This window comes from Aulostomus chinensis, chromosome 12, assembly GCF_037954235.1.
Source record: "Aulostomus chinensis isolate RoL2024-O1b breed Wild chromosome 12, RoL_Achi_v1.0, whole genome shotgun sequence".
Taxonomy (NCBI): Eukaryota; Metazoa; Chordata; class Actinopteri; order Syngnathiformes; family Aulostomidae; genus Aulostomus; species Aulostomus chinensis.
The window spans coordinates 9,159,150-9,177,907 of record NC_141331.1 but is presented as its reverse complement, the minus strand read 5'-3'; the positions used below and the strand labels follow the sequence as shown (position 1 = coordinate 9,177,907).

General features: G+C 40.8%; 1 protein-coding gene across 1 annotated transcript in view; it reads left to right on the top strand.

The window, feature by feature from the left end:
* abca12 (ATP-binding cassette, sub-family A (ABC1), member 12) overlaps nt 1-18,758 on the top strand; it is a 73,279-nt gene that overhangs the window by 13,989 nt on the left and 40,532 nt on the right. Inside the window, exons 14-30 of the mRNA XM_086219933.1 lie at nt 254-384; nt 1,383-1,547; nt 2,477-2,685; nt 2,982-3,115; nt 4,018-4,132; nt 4,350-6,974; nt 8,747-8,859; nt 9,086-9,153; nt 9,595-9,737; nt 10,200-10,330; nt 10,686-10,828; nt 12,278-12,445; nt 13,927-14,144; nt 15,527-16,459; nt 16,779-16,885; nt 17,915-18,021; nt 18,425-18,624. Of these exons, the coding sequence (XP_086076059.1) occupies nt 254-384; nt 1,383-1,547; nt 2,477-2,685; nt 2,982-3,115; nt 4,018-4,132; nt 4,350-6,974; nt 8,747-8,859; nt 9,086-9,153; nt 9,595-9,737; nt 10,200-10,330; nt 10,686-10,828; nt 12,278-12,445; nt 13,927-14,144; nt 15,527-16,459; nt 16,779-16,885; nt 17,915-18,021; nt 18,425-18,624 (5,710 nt within the window). The remainder of the gene's footprint in view (nt 1-253; nt 385-1,382; nt 1,548-2,476; nt 2,686-2,981; nt 3,116-4,017; nt 4,133-4,349; nt 6,975-8,746; nt 8,860-9,085; nt 9,154-9,594; nt 9,738-10,199; nt 10,331-10,685; nt 10,829-12,277; nt 12,446-13,926; nt 14,145-15,526; nt 16,460-16,778; nt 16,886-17,914; nt 18,022-18,424; nt 18,625-18,758) is intronic.

Here is an 18,758-nt window from a genome sequence, read left to right as displayed (position 1 = left end):
ACTGAAGTAGACTTTGTACGAGGGAAATGAATACACACTCACACACAAAGAAAAACTGTAACACTCCATCCTAAAGAACCTCCACCAAGTACAAAAGGTACTGTAGCAAAGGTACATGGGAGGGAGACTGAGGGGGGATTTCTGTCTCAAATATTGTGCCGTTTTATAAACTAAAAAGCAATTCACATTTAACTCTTAATAGAAATGGCTCAACTTTGTCTCTGCTGTGTTTGTTGTGGACCTGCTTTTGCAGAAATGATGGACAATATCTTGAACGATGCTGATCAAGTCCAAACCATGTATCTAACTCTGCTGACAAACCCATATGAGGCAAGTGTTTGGATGGGTCATGTCCTGGACAGTGTGATGGAAGTGATAATGAAGGTATGCTCACATCACATGCTATCTCTCTTTGTCACAGTTTAGTCAGCCCCCGTCACTGCTTTGACGTGTGGACTGCACATTTTGGCAACCGTGTCAGCATTCAGACAGGCAGTGCATTTCTCGATTCATAAAGTGCTTTGTGAGTCATGGGAAAAAAACGAACAGGAGAATGTGGAGAAAAAGGCAACAACATGCCTATAAAATGAAAATAAGAATCATCAAAAGAGAACAGTTATCTGTTGAGGATGAAAAAAGAGTGATACATGTCTCTGTTCCAAAATTGGGCTGCATAGTGGCTAAAGGCAGCCTCACGAGTAGTTTAAAGCTTTGGGACAGCCAATAGTGAGGATTCACCAGCATGACAGATCAGCCTTTGTCAGAAGATTGAATAGGCAGTTTTGTCCTGAGTTGTTCACTGTTTTATGCACATGAAGTTTGCAGTAGTTCTGTGCGATACTGAGAGCCATTGCAGAGATCTGAGAACTGGAGATGTTTGACGAGCTTTTTTTGTCATTGTCACAATACTGGCGGCAGCGGTGTGTATCAGCTGAGACTGTCTGATTGACATCTTCAACAAACATGTTAGCAGACCATGTAGGAATCCAGCCCACTTGAGACAAAAGCACGAAAAAGTTTCTCTAGATCACGTTGTGACATCGGGTTTCTGATTTAATCAATGATTGCAGGGATTGCATGAGATTATAGAAGGGCAGATGGTTTTATCGACTTCATGCGAAATTCAGATTTGAAACAAGTGTCATGACAGACAGACTTTTTAGGCCACACTAATGATATGTGGGGACATTTACTGTACATAAATACATCCACTACGTGTGCGATTACTTCGTTTCAGTTGGAAATAAGTATATCACATTTTCTTAAACAACAAGTAATATTGTTTAAATCATGCACACTTGTTTCTAAAACAATGAAAGTAATGCTTGATAGTCGTACCGAAAACTCTAATCAGGCGAAGTTTTTTTTTTTTTTTCCTTCAGAGTCTGACATCTGAGTCCCTAACATGTGAGGATGCTTTGGCTCCTTTTGAATGGCTCTTGTCCACCGAGAGCGTGAAGATCGAGGTTTGGAGATCAATGATCTGCCAAAACAGCTCTATGTTTGGGGATTCTCTTCTCATGGAGTGGCTTCCTTTGCTTCAGAAGGTAAAAACTACCAACTTCTTGAGTAGAATGGATTTTATGGACCAATTTTGATTAAAATGTATGTGTTATTATGCGAAATCAAGAAACCACTGAAGTCCTCTTCCAGTTTATGTCTCTTTTGCTCTGTTTTTCCTTGTGTATTATGTTTTGGTTGATTTTGTTGTTATTTAAATTTTGAAATGTTCTCTAAGAATAATCTATTCGATGAAGCTGTTAGCATGGTCGATTATTTAAAAAGCAGCATTTCAGGCTTAGCAATTCCACCAGACAAGTGATACGAGACTGTGTCTTATGTCACATTTTACCAGTTAGCTTTTGTATTAAAGTTAAAACCTGCTCAAACCCTGATGTCTCAATCACCTATTGTATCCTAAACTCCGTCACCCTGTTAGGATTGTTCTGGTTACCTCACATCAAAGATTCCTTCATGATTGTCAGCTAACCTTTTCAAACCACACCCACTACGCCTCAAAGGAGCATTATCCTGTGCACACACTGTTGGGACAAACAAAAGAGATGAATGTCATTCTCTCTCTGTTTATCTCTCAACTCATCTAAATCCATGTTGATGATCTGGGTTTTCTTACTTAGTGTCATTTCTGATGCAATGCTGTATTCCTTGATATGTTACAGCCACCTGTTGACACTTAGAAATGTGTGAAACTATTGGCAAAAGTCACATCACCTAGCAGTCTTGTTTGAAATAAAAGGGAGACACTTGATGAAAAGAAAAATACTCCATAGCACCACAAGAGTCCCAAACTCAGGGCATATTTCAACTTGCTGCGCTGAACATCCATCTTCTGGGAGTTGAAACATTGGGAAATACCAGATATGCATCTGGTGGTGAAAGGATTGTTTTATAGTTCTCAGGTGTAAAACTTGTTCGTATATATGCAACAGTCTTGTTTGATATCATGTGTTCACAGGGTCAAGAGTTATACAGCACCCTGACAGGCCAAGAAGACTACAATGTATCCCTTCCCATGATTCTCTCTGAGTGGCACAAGTTATACCATTACAGTATGTACTTCGGAGGGTTTGTGGAGAAACTATCCTCAGAGCTTGGCCAATCATACTGGATGAACTGGATACCAGACAACAGCACCCATGATATCATCGGGAGTCTTCAACAAAGGTCTTGAGAAAGAACTGATAATATTCCCTTTTCGGTTTTATTCCAGCACGACTGTTCAGTCACAAATTTGTGTTGAATTTAAAACAGTTAATTCTTAGTTGTGATATGCCCTGTAGTCATTACTGTCTTAGCATTACTGTTTGACTATCTTAAAATAGTAAAATGACCAAATCCCTCAGAAAAACAATAACAACACTAATTAAATAGCCAGTTAACATCCTAATGTGCTCAATGTTTTATGTCTGGTGTTATGTGTTAGCACTTCCTCAACAGCTTTGGCTTTGCTGTGTTTTTAGTGTTTCGTTATCCATGGTGCATTTCGGAGAAAAGGTTGAGAAGAGTCAACTTTGGCCTGCGATGAAGGACTATTTCCACATGTTCTACTGGATTTTGAACTACAGGCCTGGCATCACAACTCAGCCAGCGAACTGTGAGTTTGTGTTCAACGTATGCTATTTGTCTGTGACTCTTATGTTTCAGAATTTCCGTGGTTGTCCAAGACTGTCGTATGTATACATTGAATCTATTTGGTGTTATTATAAACCTCACATGGTGAGGTTTATTTTGTAGCTGTATGTAGAATGTCAATGTGTAAAACCATGTGTAGTCTTCAACATAATATTTCGGTTTTATCCAAGAGTCATTTATTTCCATGGTGTGTCTCACAGCCTGAGGTTAGATTCTGCTCATTTGGGAATTAGGGGTTGATGCGTCGTCATTGTAAAAAAGTAGGTTCCCATCAAACATTTTGGGAACACTGACATAGGAGATGTGTTGTTGCCTCCCTTCACAATATTTTTTTTTCTAATGCTGCTCTGAGGGCTGCACTACGAAGCGAGAGTAGTGGGTTAGCGAGGTATGTTGAGACTAAAGCCAGGGTTTGTCAATGTCATGAAGTTGGCGCTCTTTCAACCTGGCTAGATCACCATGGTAACTGATGCGGCAAACTTAACCTGGACCGGAGCAGTCTATGTTCTGAGTTTTGACTTAAATCAGCAAAAAAAGCGCTGCCCTTTAACTAACCAACTCTTTTGAAAATGGCATCACCATTTTTTAATAACCTGTTGGAGCTCGACGCAATCATTGTGCAAGGTTCTCTTTGGAGGGAGAGAGTATTTTGAGTCTGTCTGTTTGTAGGACGGCTCTCATTGTTGTTTGCAGCCTGGCAGCAGATGGAGGTGTCCCCTGCTCAAAATTTGTGACTGTGAAATTAAAGCTGGTTAATATCTCTGCGAATGATTCTGCAGTAAATGTATTTAATCAAATTAATGGCTCATATTACTGAGGAAAACAAAAATGATTTATAAATAGAATGTTCACCTTCCCCTTTAGGCTCACTGGATGTTCACACCTTTTCCATTCATTGTGATACTGGTTTGAACTGGCCCCATTTTGTTCATGCCATGGCCGAGGCACTGATGTCACCAAATCAAGATGTCCTTGTGAAGTAAGTGTGTTAGTGCCATGAATAATATTGCATGTATTAATTGTGAAATTTAATGTACCGTTCGATTTCATTTTTCAGGCTGTTGGTTAAAAAAAATTCTAATTAAATTGTGAGGCGATAGCTCAGTCTAGTAGCTACTGACCAGAGGAAAGTTACTAAACCCCTATCCTCACAGTAATCTATTCTGACAGCTTCTCTCCTACTCCTCTCTCTGCAGCTGTCTCAAAGGAACTGTAAATTTGTTGCAGTATGTGTATGGGAACATCTCTAAATCATTGGCAGCTTCATATTTGGAACAAGAAATCCACGGTGGAGATGCGCTATCATCATACCTGATTAAACTGCTTGATAATCTGGATGGCTTTGTCTGGATGATATCAAAGCTTCCAGACCAAAACATCTCTAATCCTGATGTCATGATTCCGCTCATTGGCAACATGCTACACTCCTCAGGTCTGAGCCCTCTGGTGCCTCTGCTCTTCAGTGACGGCCCCCTTAATGTTTCCAGTATTCTTGATGTGGCCTCAAAACTCGGCAGGCTCAACCAGCACATTTTCAACTTCAATGAGACAGACTCCACAATGTCTGAAATGGAGCGGTTGATCATGTTGTTCCTCTCTTTGGAGGGAAACCTCACCATGTCCGTCTCCCACATCATGGGTCACGCTCTGCTCACCTATTCAGACTACTTCCATGCAGATGATGTGGCTTTTCTTAGAGAGGCTCTCAAGCCCTTCACCAACAAAACCTCAACAGGCTTTGTAGAGGCCATCCTCAGTGCCATGGAGCTGCTGAAGACAGTGATGGATTCTCCAAACCCAACTAACATCATTCTTGGGTACATACGCCAGCTTCAAGAATTTGTGATGTCTATTTATAGGTTGCGAAAAATCGAACACATCTTGCAACCAAATGGGCAACTGACCGCGGCTGAAGTTGCTGACCTCCACCTTCTTTCCAAGGACTTTCTCGGTCTCCTCACTCCTGAGGGCCTTTATAACCTCACTCAGGCCGGCCCCGATGCTGCACAAGACATCGTTATCCAGAAATTCATAGCATTCCTACCACCCGAGTACCAGGAGGATGCTGTGGTCTTTCTCCAGGATTTCAAAGAACTGCAGTATCACTTGAGTTTATGTGCAACAGGCCAGAACTGTTTGGATGGGGTTACTGAAATCTTCACATTCCTGTATCAAATATCGGACATGATGCTCATGGCAAACAGTAATGTAACCATCCAAGTCGCCATACGCGACACTTTTCTTGAGGGACAAGAGCGTGAGGAAATAGCAACACTGGTCTTTTCGCTTCTCTTGTCTCCAAATGATGCTGCCAATGTGGAAACATTCCAACAGATCCTTCATTTCATGCAATTGGTCCTGGCTACTCCGAATATAACTGTGTCTCATGTCCAGAATGCTCTGAGACAGTCCAACCTAACCCTTGAGGAGCTGCATTACATTGCTGCTCTGGCTGGAGCTGCAAAGGTTAATGATTTGATGGTAAACATTATGGATGTTGCTGCTGTTTCCCAGTGTTTTGAGTCACAGCAGGGCACATCGGTCACAGCCCAATGTGTTGTGGGACTGATAGACAAGGCCAGCACGTTCCTGACACACATACCTGCTCTCCATAATCAGACGGCTATCATCTCCTTCATCCCGATAATTGTCAATAAAACCATCAGCGATTTCATCCACATCAATTTAAGCTCGAATTCACAAATGTCTGTCACACATACCCTGATCAAAACCCTGGACAATATCAAGATGAATCTCCAGCTGAGCAATCTGATCACTCCCGAAATCATGACTGAGCTCGGCGTGGTGGAGGGCCTCTTAAAGATAGCTGCTGACCCTAAACCCTTGTACCACATCTACAGTGCCAGCAACACAGCAAACCCCTTTTACATCATGAAAGCGTACTATGAGGTAGTGGAATGGTACTTGAAGAGGCTGGAAAATGTCACCAGCAGCAGCTCAGTCTCAGACCTCCTCTATCCATTTTTCCACCTTACAAAAATGCAAGTGACATTACAGCTGGCACAGACAGAATTGACTTTGTTTGTGAGTGACGCATACGTTGATCTGATAAACAACCTCCAGTACCCATTAAATGGTATGGGAGTGAGTGAAATTGGCCTAACAGCAGTTGAGATTCTTCGCCATCTGCTTGACTTTATGAAGCTCACACTGGAGTCACAATCCACGGATCCAATCTCTGGTTATGAGCTCTTCAACATAAGCATGCTGTATCCTGTCGAGCGCCAAATTAATCTCCACCTTGATCTCATAGAGATGTGGATGAAGCAACCCAATGTCATAATGATCATGGATAGCATGCTACAATGGGGAAACTCCTCCAGTGTCTCCACCCCCGTGTCCGACCTCTATCTCCTGATGCAGACAATAGAGAACTTTCTCAGCGAGGACCAACGGATGTATCTGTCCATCATCAGCAATATCACCCACTCACTGAACAATGCTCTAATGATAGCGGAACAACCAGGGGACTTACAGAGTGACCAGCTATCAGCCGCCATCTTGGAAGCACTCAGAACTGCTATGCCAATTCTGACCACAGCCACAGGTCCCCTGCCACATTCGGTACAGCAGCACATTGAGGAAATAGCGCGAGATACACTGACGCTCATCGTGCAACCAGACTTGAGCTATGCCACATCACTCAACATCTCCCTCGTCATCATCAAGAGAGCTGAAAGCATCATCCAACAGACAATACCAGAGATGTACGCCGTCTACCTGCTGTCTGGACTTGAAGTAGTAACCGCTTATTTTGAGACCGTCTTTACAGGCAGTGGACCAGACATCTGGAATGAACTGTGAGTTGCACCTTTCTCATCAGGCAAATGTCATAATTGCATCTCCTGCAGTTTAAGCCTTAGGGACCCAAGCTGATTTTAGGGTAATCTTACATCCTTGGCTTTTGAGCTATTATCTTGGTCATTGTCTGTGTAGGTTCTCATTCATCCAGGTCATCGTAGATCGAAGCGAAGTAAAATCTGGTCAAAACTTACGTCCAGTTGACCAGATTTTACTTCGCTTTGATCTATCTTGGTCATTATAAGGTAAATCTATATGCTATAACCTTGTTTTTTTTCCAGGGCAGTCTATGCTATCCAGATATGTCATTAGTTCACTTGGTACTACTTACATATATTTATATAAAAAAACCAAAATGTTAAACACGCACAAAAAAATTACAATAACAAAATTTTGGGATTTTCTATATGTTTGTCATCATAGAAGGTTTCCAGCACACATATCTTTATATATTGAGTTGGGGGAGTTTCCCTGGAATCTGACAGTATAAGCACCATGGTGGTGGGATGTTGTATGACTTCACAATTTGCAAGAACGCGTGGTGTGTGCATGGCCAGAATAAGAGCCATTTTACTGAAGTAAACACATGTTCTGCTTATGATGCAAAATAATATTAATTTTAAAAGAAACATGCATAAATAATAAAAAGAAATACAATTACACAACCATTTTCAAGAACACACATATACAATACTATTTACGGTACATCAAAAGGGATTTTCAAGATACCCCGCCTCTCACCCGTAGCCGCTGGGATAGGCTCCAGCCCCCCGTGACCCTTTATAGCAATAAGCAGAAGACTATGGATGGATGGATGGATAGATGGGATTATCAAGATTCCCCATGGTGTCCCTATAATTATTATATCAACATATTATTATGTAGCAAATATTATGATGTAGAAAATAGTTACAACTTGTATCAATCTTGGATCATCTTGAGCTGGATCCATTCCATGAAGAAAGGAGAAGTTTTTGAGAAGCAAAACTTTCCTGTCATTCAGAAAAGGACGCAATGTCACACTTACGCTGGACACCCTGTAGGAATTTGCAGTGATCATAACCGGATTATGGACGTAGTTTGTCAAAGAGGAAAACATGACAACCCAGGAGTCGGAAGTTATGTTGTTCCTCTCTATAATGCGATTGACAAGTACGAGTGAAATACTGGAGTAAACAATTAAGGCAACTTATTATTTTGTTGTCTTTTATCAGTCCAGTTGTAAAAAGATACATTTGATGCACACATATGTGTCTTATGTCATTGTAAAGCTCAGTTTCTGCCGCTTCATGTGATATGGGTGCCATATCCGTTCAGCCAAATTCAAAAATTATTTTCTAACGAACACTTGAACGCAAAAATAAATGATAGGTATCACTGTAATGGTGCAGCTGTGTAGGAGTGTGATCGATCTCCAATGAACCATTCCAGGAAAATTTGAGGGCAAAGAATGTGTTTCTAAAGTCACGCATTTTGCATGAATGGGTCCCTAAGGGTTAAAAGCACCAACAAACAAATGTGGTCATAGTTGGATTTTATAAAATTTTAGCATTTTATCACCAGCGCACCAGGTACTTTCTCAATTATTTTGCAGGAAGATATTCATTTATTTATTTATTTATTTTACAGCATATTCTCTTAGAATGTGGATTTACAATTCATAGCTGGCTTTAAATTCATTGTATTGATTTGAAAAAACTGGGCAAGACATGTTAACCTTTTGGCGAGACATGTTTGAACGTAAAATATTGACACGCTTTGTTTCTTTAAGGATTTTGAATCAAATGAAGACAGTCGAGAGCCTCCTGCCACCAAACAGCACAGCTCGGGACTACATTTCTGTCCTCATTAACATCACTCACTTCATCTTGGAGTCCGGCCAAGGCAAGTCAGACTCTTGGTGCCTCTGCAGGTGGACAACATGTTAAATCCTGATGAACTCCAACAGAGTAGAGGCTGATTTGTGCACCACATTAATGCGTTGATGCCAGTTCCTGGCTAACACAATGTTCAAGAATACGTTCCATCACTCCAAGTGTTCCTGGTAGTTTGTTTGTAGGTGTAACACTGAGGTTTATCTCATTAATTTTACTTTTTTTTATGATTTCAGGCAACATGAGTCTTTGGGCAAGTTTCGAGAATGCAACCCCTGAACACCTGCCAGTGATTATTGGCCAGGTAAGACTGAAAACTCTGCCACATGCCTGTAAGAGTTTTTTTTTTTGTCTCTTTTGTATTAAATGGAATGTAAATTTAATTTCTGATTTGAACTAAATCATTCAAAAGGTTTACAAGTTAAACCACTGGAGCTATAATACTGATAAAATCAAATACCTCTCTCTTCTCTGCCGCTGTTGCTGGATTTTTGAAAACTTAGTTACAAACACACGTGACATGTCATGAGGGTGTCTGAAAACAATATCGTCAAAGGCAGATGATAACATGAAAACAAGGATATCTTATTGTAATCAAAGTTGTGCTGTACTCCCTATGCCTATCACATTTCCATCAAAATATGATGAGCATGTTCAACACATTGAACACACCCTTTGTCGTTTTGCTTTTGTATTGAGTGCATGAATAATTTGTCTATTTTTTTTATCTGTTTTTCCTGCTCAGATGGGCAATATCGTGAGCATGCTTTGGCCATTAATTACAGGGGGTTCCATCCCGACTGCTCCATCTCTCGGGGTCTTTGCTCATCTCACTCCAGTCCTGGAACGGCTCGTGACTGGGCAAATGACCCAAGACTCCTGGGTCAAGTAAGATTGATTGAAGACTTTGTTCTTTGGAAGTTGATGGTGACTGACCACAAACAACAGCAATACTGTGGAAAATATTTGCAAGTGCATCATCCAATTTATTCCACATCTTCTCAAGCCAGCTGTTTCCTGGGTTATCAAATGCTTTGATTTGAGCGAAAAACAAACAAAACTCCAGTATGGTATTGGGGTGAGCAAGCAGATTGGTCACAGTTAGTTTTTAGCTGAAAAAAAAGAAAAGTGTTTTTTTTAATTTCTAAGTATACGACTGGATAAAGACGTGGATTATGCTGGAGGATGCACTGGAGAGTTTGTAGCAACTAGCAGCTGTTCGCCGTTTATCGCCGTGAGCTTCATTTAGCTAGCTCTTCTTTGTTAGCTCACAACACCCATTTTTGAGAATGTGAAAGGCAAGTTAAACGTTTTTGGTCACTTAAATCAATGATTCCATCTTTTTCACAGACTTGAAAGGATTCTTGAAAGCCTTCTTTCAGCCATCAGAGGAACAGAGCTATGGGACAGTATCACCTGTGTTGTCCCACTGTTCGAAGAAGTCATTGGAGGTATAGTGATGACCACGCAAGCAGAGAATGGTGAGAACCCAAGTAAACAACCAAGCCTTTGTCCTACAGTGGCACATTTGTGCACCTAGGGCAAGCAACCTGAAATATTTAGTGGTTACACAGTAAAAATGAATAAGAAAAGTAAATCACCAACATACATGGCACCATATGCCTTTTTTTTAGTAATGCATTGTAAAAGGTGTCTTTCAGACATTTATACAGCTTGAAAGCAATCAGTGTCTTGTGCAGTTCCAAAAATATAATCAATACTCTCATCTATACCTAATTAATTTTAGTAATTATCATGAGATTTTTTTCAGTCTTGTTTTAAGTATTTTTTTATTCATTTAAATTCTGCAATTCTTTTGTCTTTTCTTTCCCACAGACTTGATACAAAGCCTTCAGATGCCTGTGATGACCCTGATAAGAGAAATCACACAGTCTGTGAACACCAGTCATTTCAACTTGTCTGAGGTCTCAGAAAGAATGCAGTTGGCATTTGAGCACACGCTGGAGGCAGTTCAACAGGTTAAACTACCGCCATTCCTTCTAAAAAAGCAGTTGCATGCACTGTTTGGGTGTATTTTTAGTGCTGCTTTTTTTCTGAATGTGTTTGTTGAGGTTTAGAACACACAATTTCTGTCTTTTATAAATTTTCATGCATCAGTGTAAATAATTATATGTCTTATCTTGGCTTCACGCTTGTGAAAAGTTAGATATGTGTTTTGTGCATGCCTGATAGATAACATCCTCATACCGGGACAGATTTTTAACATCTTTCAGATGATGCTAAGTGGCACGAAGTGCAGATCAAATGTCTTGGCTGGTTTCAGTCAGATGCAGTTTTGTCACCTTGTTGGTTTTTCAGCTCCGTGATACTGAAGAAGGCCATCTCACATTCAGTACAGTCTAACAAAAGAAAAAAGGCCTAATTCTAAGATTTTGTCACAAACTAGTAAATGAAGACAAGAGCCTGAGTCATACATAAGAAGCCTGAGAGTGCAGATAATGACAAACCTATTGTAGATCAACTTGGACACAAGAAATATGTTAAAAGGTTTTACAATTTTGTCCACAATAACAAAACATTGTCATAAAAAAGAGATTTAAACTATAACCATCATGTTTCTGATGATGATGCATAAATGGAGGATTTATTTGTATTTTGATAGATTAGGTGGTTGCAACCAGTCAGATGGAAGTTTGATATTATGTATTCTCTCTCTCTCTCTCTCTCTCTCTCTCTCTCTCTCTGTCTCTCTCTCCACACACAGACACACAGATATATACACATACAAGTTTAAATTTACTTTAAATCAACTTTAAATGTTCATCTATTCTCGCTGTGTTAGGTTGCATAATGAATTAACATGTTTATACAGCACCTTTGAAGCTAACGTCACAGACAGCAACCTATTACCTCAGCTTAGTGTAAATACTGTGAACAGTTAGCTCGGCGAAGTTTTGTTAAATTTGCAAAATTGAGAAGTAGACATTATCATTGTGGTGCAGAGCTGAAAGTTAAAAAAGAACCATTACATTGAGTATTACATAAGTGCATGGCTAGCATTTTATTATATCAATATCAAAACAATCCATCTCATCCACACCTGTGTTGTGTTTTATAAACCAAAGTTAGAACACTTTTCACATGTTTCAGAGTTTTGTTTTGTGTTCTTACAAAGGAATCAAAGTATTCTGACATGGTATTACACATATACTTGATGGTCTGTTACAGTGGAATATGGGTGTGTACTTGTACATATGAGAAGTGCTGATACCTGTGTAACGCTTCTACCCTTTTTATTCCATCCGAAAACTTCATGAGCAGAGATATCATATGTCACCACTGCCTGGGCCCTTTATCTCCAAAGACTTTGTTCGATTTACATCTCTGTCTTTTTAACTGAACTGGTTTTATCTCAACAATGCTTGTGTTAGAGAGTAAGACTTTTTTTTTTACATTTGTCCCTCTAGGCTAATGGCACACTGGAGTGCAGTGACGCCTTAAAAGCATGGGAGCCTGTCAGAGAAGCAGCTGGTGTAAGCCACAGTGCTCTGGCTATGTGGTGCAACATGAGCCTGCAGCCTGTTCTGGAGGCCTATGCTACTTCCAATGCAGACCTCCATGTCCTGAACACGACTGTGAGTCGAACAAATGCCAACAGATAAGCTTAGATGTGTTACTTCACAAATGAAGGTACCAACAAAACAGGTGCTGCTTGGATCCAAGGACAAACAGAGAGGAAAGAGGTTGTGTTTTGCTTTGGGATCAATAAGTCATAACCCCCAAAATACCAAGCCCACTGCTTCACAAAGCCTTTAATAAAAGGGCTTAGCAACTACACATTTCGACTGACAGTCTTCTGACAGTTTTCTTCAGGGCATACAAAAACAAGTGACAGCTCACAGATACATGGGTACAAAGCTGGTGTCAGCTGCCAGGCAGTCAATGCAGCTCCGGATAATTGACACAGATGCAGTCAGGAAAACGTCTGTGTGTCTGTGTGTCTGTGTCTGTGTGTGTGTCTGTGTCTGTGTCTGTGTGTGTACAATTAGGTTCATTCTAGCTAGGCAGATTAGGAAAGCCCTCATAAATTATGAACAGTATCAGATATTCACAAACATTCATACAATTAGAATACATAGAAAAATTAAATACATTGGGACTTAAAGATGATTCAACAGTCTAGGTTCAATTATTTGAATTTGGGCCTGTTGCAACCTGACTCCGACTGTCATGACATTTGCCGGCATGAATGATGCCATCATTTACCTGTCCTTCAGACTGTACATCAACAAACACTTGAATGAATTTAAAATCTTGGCTCGGCATTCATAATAGCATCCATGTCAACATGCCTCCTCTTTGCATGACTCGCTTCATCCCAGAATTGTTCCTTAGATGGGTGTGTGCTTGGGACTCTATTATCAAACACCACAGTGCTGCTGCCTCGCCTCTCTCATGATAGCAAAGTGTTGTTTTTGTTCTTTTTGTGTGGCGCTTGCATTCAAACAGTAGACTGGTGAAATGTTAGGCTCTAAGCATATGACACTGTGTGTGTTTATTGGACTGCAGCTCACAGCAACAGGCTTCCATGTGAGCTTCAGCTGCCCCTGGTCCTTCTCCGAGGAAATTTGAAGTTATGATGATGTTTTAATAACAACAATTTAATTTATATTGTGCATTTGATGTTTAAGTGCAGCTTAAGAAAAGCTTAGTTAAAAGAAGATCAGATTATTAAAAAGCAATAGCATGTGGCACATGGCTGCACACACTCAGAGGATGGAAAATACTGAGAATGAATGTCGTTAAATGTAGAATGACACAACAGTTTTTTTTCTTCCTCTTTGGAATTTTTGGTTGTCACTTGTTGATCCCTTGGCTAAATACTGGTATCTCCCTTTTTGGTCTTAGTTAAGAAAAATCAGATAAGAAAATGCACAAAAAATTATAGCAATGGTGTATTCTATTCAGAATGTGTTCCTCTGGTTAGGTGATAATCAAAATATGATAATTTAAAGCATTACTAACAGTTTTGCCACTTGGTGGCAGTGTTGTCCCGTTGAGCGAGCTGCCTGCCACAGTGCTAACAGTGTATCTCTGTTTTGTGTTGTTTGGGCAGTACATGGGTGTGAAACCAGTGAATGTGAGTGCCACCACTGCCAGGATTGTCAAGGCTGTGCAGTCTCTCTACCAGGTCAACATCAACGGATCACGTGTGTCAGAGCAGCTCTTCATGTCTCTCTTCAGCCAGATCTCCATGCTGGCAGGCCAGCCTCTCAGTCCTGCAGCACAACTTTACTGGTACAAGCATCTCCAGGACATGCAGCTGCAAAACAGGTGAACATTTAGCATGACAATCAGTCAGTACTAACATGGTGTACACTTTGATGATGTAAAACTTGTTAGTAAAAAAAAACCTAACAAATGTCACCGTAAATCAAACTATATCTCAAGCCCATACCTTAGATAAGTGGTTTGTTAATGAACCATCACATTCTGTTTTTCCTGTGGGCTCTAAAACATGTGAAAAAACATGTGCTGTGGTCTGAATCAAGGAGCAAACCCATGGTTCTTACACCTGAGTGTCACATTTGGAGAAATCCATCTCAGCACACTTTTGTCCCATCAACAAAAGCCCCCAAAGATTACACAGATGAAACCGCAGTGCAGTGACAGGATATGAGCATAGTGCAATGCAGTCACAATGATGTACAACCACTACAAATGATGGTCTGATCATACTGAATATAAAATATGCTTTCTCTCCACACATACTGACGCACATAGACTCACCTATGCAACAGCTCACGGCTCCATTTGTTGTTGCTACATAACTCGCAATACACCAGTCTGGCCAATTTGATTCACACATAATTACACGAGGCACTGGAATGATCACATGCATTCAACTTAATGAGCTTAGAGCAAGTCGGCCTGAAACAGGCAGTCGTCCGCAGATAGCTGCTTAATCATGATTCAGCCAGCCAAGACATCCTCTTAAAATTGATTTCCTTTTAGATGCCAGCTGCAATAATGAGCCAGGCATGGTGATAAGGATCTGATTCTGCATAGCACAGAGAATCAATCAGGTTGGACTACTTGAGCTATAGATCATTGATCACAGGGGAAATTCTGCAGTTTGTAATCAAGGATGAGATTAGGCAACTGCAAGCATATGATTGATATTAAATATTACTTTTGTGAAAAATCGGAGGAATTGCATTGTTTTCAAAACTTTTCACAGATTAATTTTAGGTAACCGGTTTTAACCGGAATTGCTTCATTGTCTTTTGCAGATGCTTTTTTTAAATGAATTTTTTTTAGTTAAGCAGAGTAATGTTGGCACATCACTGGTATTTACAGATTGTATCAGTCTGATGGTCGATATTTATTGCGGCCTAGTTTTTCTCAAGTTTCTTTTTTATAATCAATAATGAATCAATGATCAGTATATTATTAATGGGCTTTTCCAAATGTTTTTTTCAGTATGTACAAAATGTGAATATCATATAAACATATTTTTAAACTTCTTTTTATACAGATAATTTCAACATTGGCAAATATCTATCTACAAACATCTGTTGTAAGATATTGACATATTTGATATCTGTAAAAAACAAACAAAAAATCAAATTTTGGTCATCCTAATATTTTTACATGCAGTAAAACTGCATCTGAGGAAAGAACTAAAACTGATGTTGACTCTCTTCCCTCCACAGTTTGTCCTCTCTTCAAATGCTCTTCGATGAGCTGATAGAAGTTGCCCCAATGCTCCGGCCGTACACAGATGGAATTGAAAAAGCGCTGAGTCATGTCCTGGAAAACTACCATCTCATCCATGATGGCAACTCATCCCAGGTCATTTTAACAGAGGCAGCAATGATCTTCCTCTCCGCTGCAAACATCAACTTAGACAGCTTCTCCATGCTGTGGGGAGATTTTTCTGGACTCAGTGAGGGATCTTTTGCTGACATATTCAGGGAGGTGGTGAAACTGATGATCAACTTGAACATATTTGGGGATGCACCTATGGTTTACCATGCGTTGGAGGAATTTCTGGCATCCAATGAAACAAGCTTGATTACGCAGAAGATTGAGGAGATGTCTGAATGGTTGCTCTCTACTGAAGCGTCTGGACTGGATCTCTTAACTCAGGCTCTGCCCAAAATCTATGAAATCATCAGGCCTCTCTTGTCCCTCCTGACCCAGATGGATGTGTACGAGCCAGCAAACATGGGGCTGTTTGAAGACCTTGCTGGAAACATAATTGCAATGCTGAGACAGTTGGTAACAACCAGTGACCTTTTTGCCCCCATGGACTACCATCAGAATAAGGACAGGACCAGAGACGATCGTGTGGTAGTCCGACGAAGACGTGAGGCCCCACTGATGCCCTCGAGAGAACCCATGGATGACTTAATGTATCTGTTACACATTGATTACCCGGCAATGTTCAGAGCCATCGCTGTCTCTCCTGCACCAGAGGAAATAATGGAGACAGCCCACATGTTCTTTGCCAATCCTGATCTGAGCATTGTGCTGAAGGGAGCAACCAGGGACGTGCCATGGGCCTTGAATGCGTCACGGGAAGAGACCATTGATGCTGCTGTTGGGGTCCTCTCTTTCCTCACTCTCCCCAGTATCTTTCAGATGTGAGTGTCATTTGCTGGGTCCTTCATGTGACTACAGTTGGGTATCAAACCTTGATCAAAGGATGCCTTGTCATTTAATACCACAATTTTATCACTTAACTTTGTTTGTAATCCGTATTGATTTTTTTTCTCAAAGTATTTAGTAAATTCACAGATATATCAGAATTTCTTGGGACTTGGTTGGCTGTTGTGCAACCTTTATCCAGTCAGAGCTAAAACATAATGTAATAACCAGAATGTAGAAAAAATGCCTTGAATCTGTTTACCACCAGTATTTCAGCGCCTGTTTAATAAATGCTGCTTGTTTAATCCTCCCCAGAACATCAATGGATCTCTTGGGGAATGCTGTTGATATGCTTCCTGACTGGTTTCCGTTCTCTTCAGTAATCAAAAATATCACCAACGTACTCACCAGAGAATCTCAAGGTAGTATCACAGTTCAGAACTGCTGTTCGTCTGGTGGTGGACATGAGCAGCTTTATATTCAGATATACACTCTGTTGCTAAATCACTGTAGGATTCCACAAATGAATTTCCCTCTAATCCTGCAGCTAGTGTTGACATACCTGCTGTGAGCATATGGATGGTACCAGCCGCCGATGACATTAAACAATCACAAAGCTTGGAACAGTGCCGCTGTTTTCTCTGACCCTCATAACTATTGCAGGACCACAGGAAGACTATAAACTCTTGTGTAAATGCTGTTGTTATTGTACACATGTTTATTGTGAGGCATAATTCATTTGGGAGATATGAGGAATAAGACTTCACAGTACCTTTGCTCGAGCTCCCAAGGAGCCTGAGGCCATATGGCCCTTCTCCAACAGAAAGCCACTCAGCACCTTTTTAAATCTCATTAGCAAAGTAGAATTCAATCACTTATCCTGTCCGCCCTCGCTAAACATCTCCCCCCTCACTCACACAAGTGGACATCTATGACCTCCTTTTAATTGGCGCCTGTGCTTGTGTGATAATGCTTTTAGTGCATAGAATCACTTTGTAAGCAGTAGCAATCATATTCTTTACACACGCACTCACACACAGACAAAATGAGATGTTTTATTTGAAAAGGCCTCTAGGTATTGAGCACCCTGAAATTGTCTAATTTTGACCTAGTTACATATTCTGTCATCACATCTTGCTGCTGGAGGCGGCGGTGCCTTTCTTAGAGCTTGTCAGATGTGTTTTCATGTGCGGCAGCATCTAGCACTTCTGACCCTCCTGGTCCCATCCGTCCTGCACAGGCCATCACTCTAAGCACATCATTTGCTGCTCGTTGCCTGACAACGCCTCCCTGTAATAGGGCGAATTGTAATGAAGCCCAGTGGGATGTCATGTTATTCTGTCACCTTACACACCTTTTTGGCCTCTTTTCCATTTCCCAGCCCATCTTCCTACCTAATGACCTCACTCTTACCCAATTTTTTCTCTTTCCCTGTCTTTCTCCTGCCATAGAGAACCTGTTACTCATGCAGCAGACCATCCACACTGTTGCAGAGCTGCTCCAGAACAACCTGACTGACCCATATTTCATAGAGAAATTCAGCCTCCTGAAATCTCAGGTAAAAGTACCACTGTCAATCATCATATCAAAATGGAAAGTAATTCCTGTGACTGATTGATGTAACTAGTAGGACGCTCTGTGGAGTGTATTCCTCTGTCACATGCCACAGCACAAAGATATGGATCTGTACTAAAGATTAGTGTTGCTTCTCAGCCAATGGTACATCCCTCCACCAAGTGACATGAAAGCTGTTCTCGTGGTTTTGCTCAATACTGGAAAAAAAAAAAAAAAAAAGCAGGGCACTTGGAGAAAACAAAATTCAGTTCAAGGCGATGCATGAGATTTGGTTCCAGATTAATTGTAAAATCAACCAACCAACCAGTCTCCATTGCATAAATATGCATATCAACTTGCCCAGCGCTTCCACTAGTGAGACTGATCTGTTGACTGACCTGTCTTAGGTTTGCATGCTGGAGAAAACACAGACGGTGCACATTCTGATGGGCACCCTGTCTATAAAGCCCGGTCAACTGTGTCACACCCTCCTACCATGCTTGGAGATGCTGCTGCAGAGTCTTGAGATGAATACAACCGATCTGTCTGATGTCATCTTCTTCACCATCATTGGAAATCCTGACACCTTCGACATCAAAGAGTCATGGTACAGCTTTGGGTTCATTCTTTCCACATCATGGAGCAGCACTTGTCCAGAGATAACCGCTCTCACAGTGTCACAGAGCTGCTGGTGGACTTTACAGAACTCACATCATATGACTTCCGTACTTAAAAGGCACA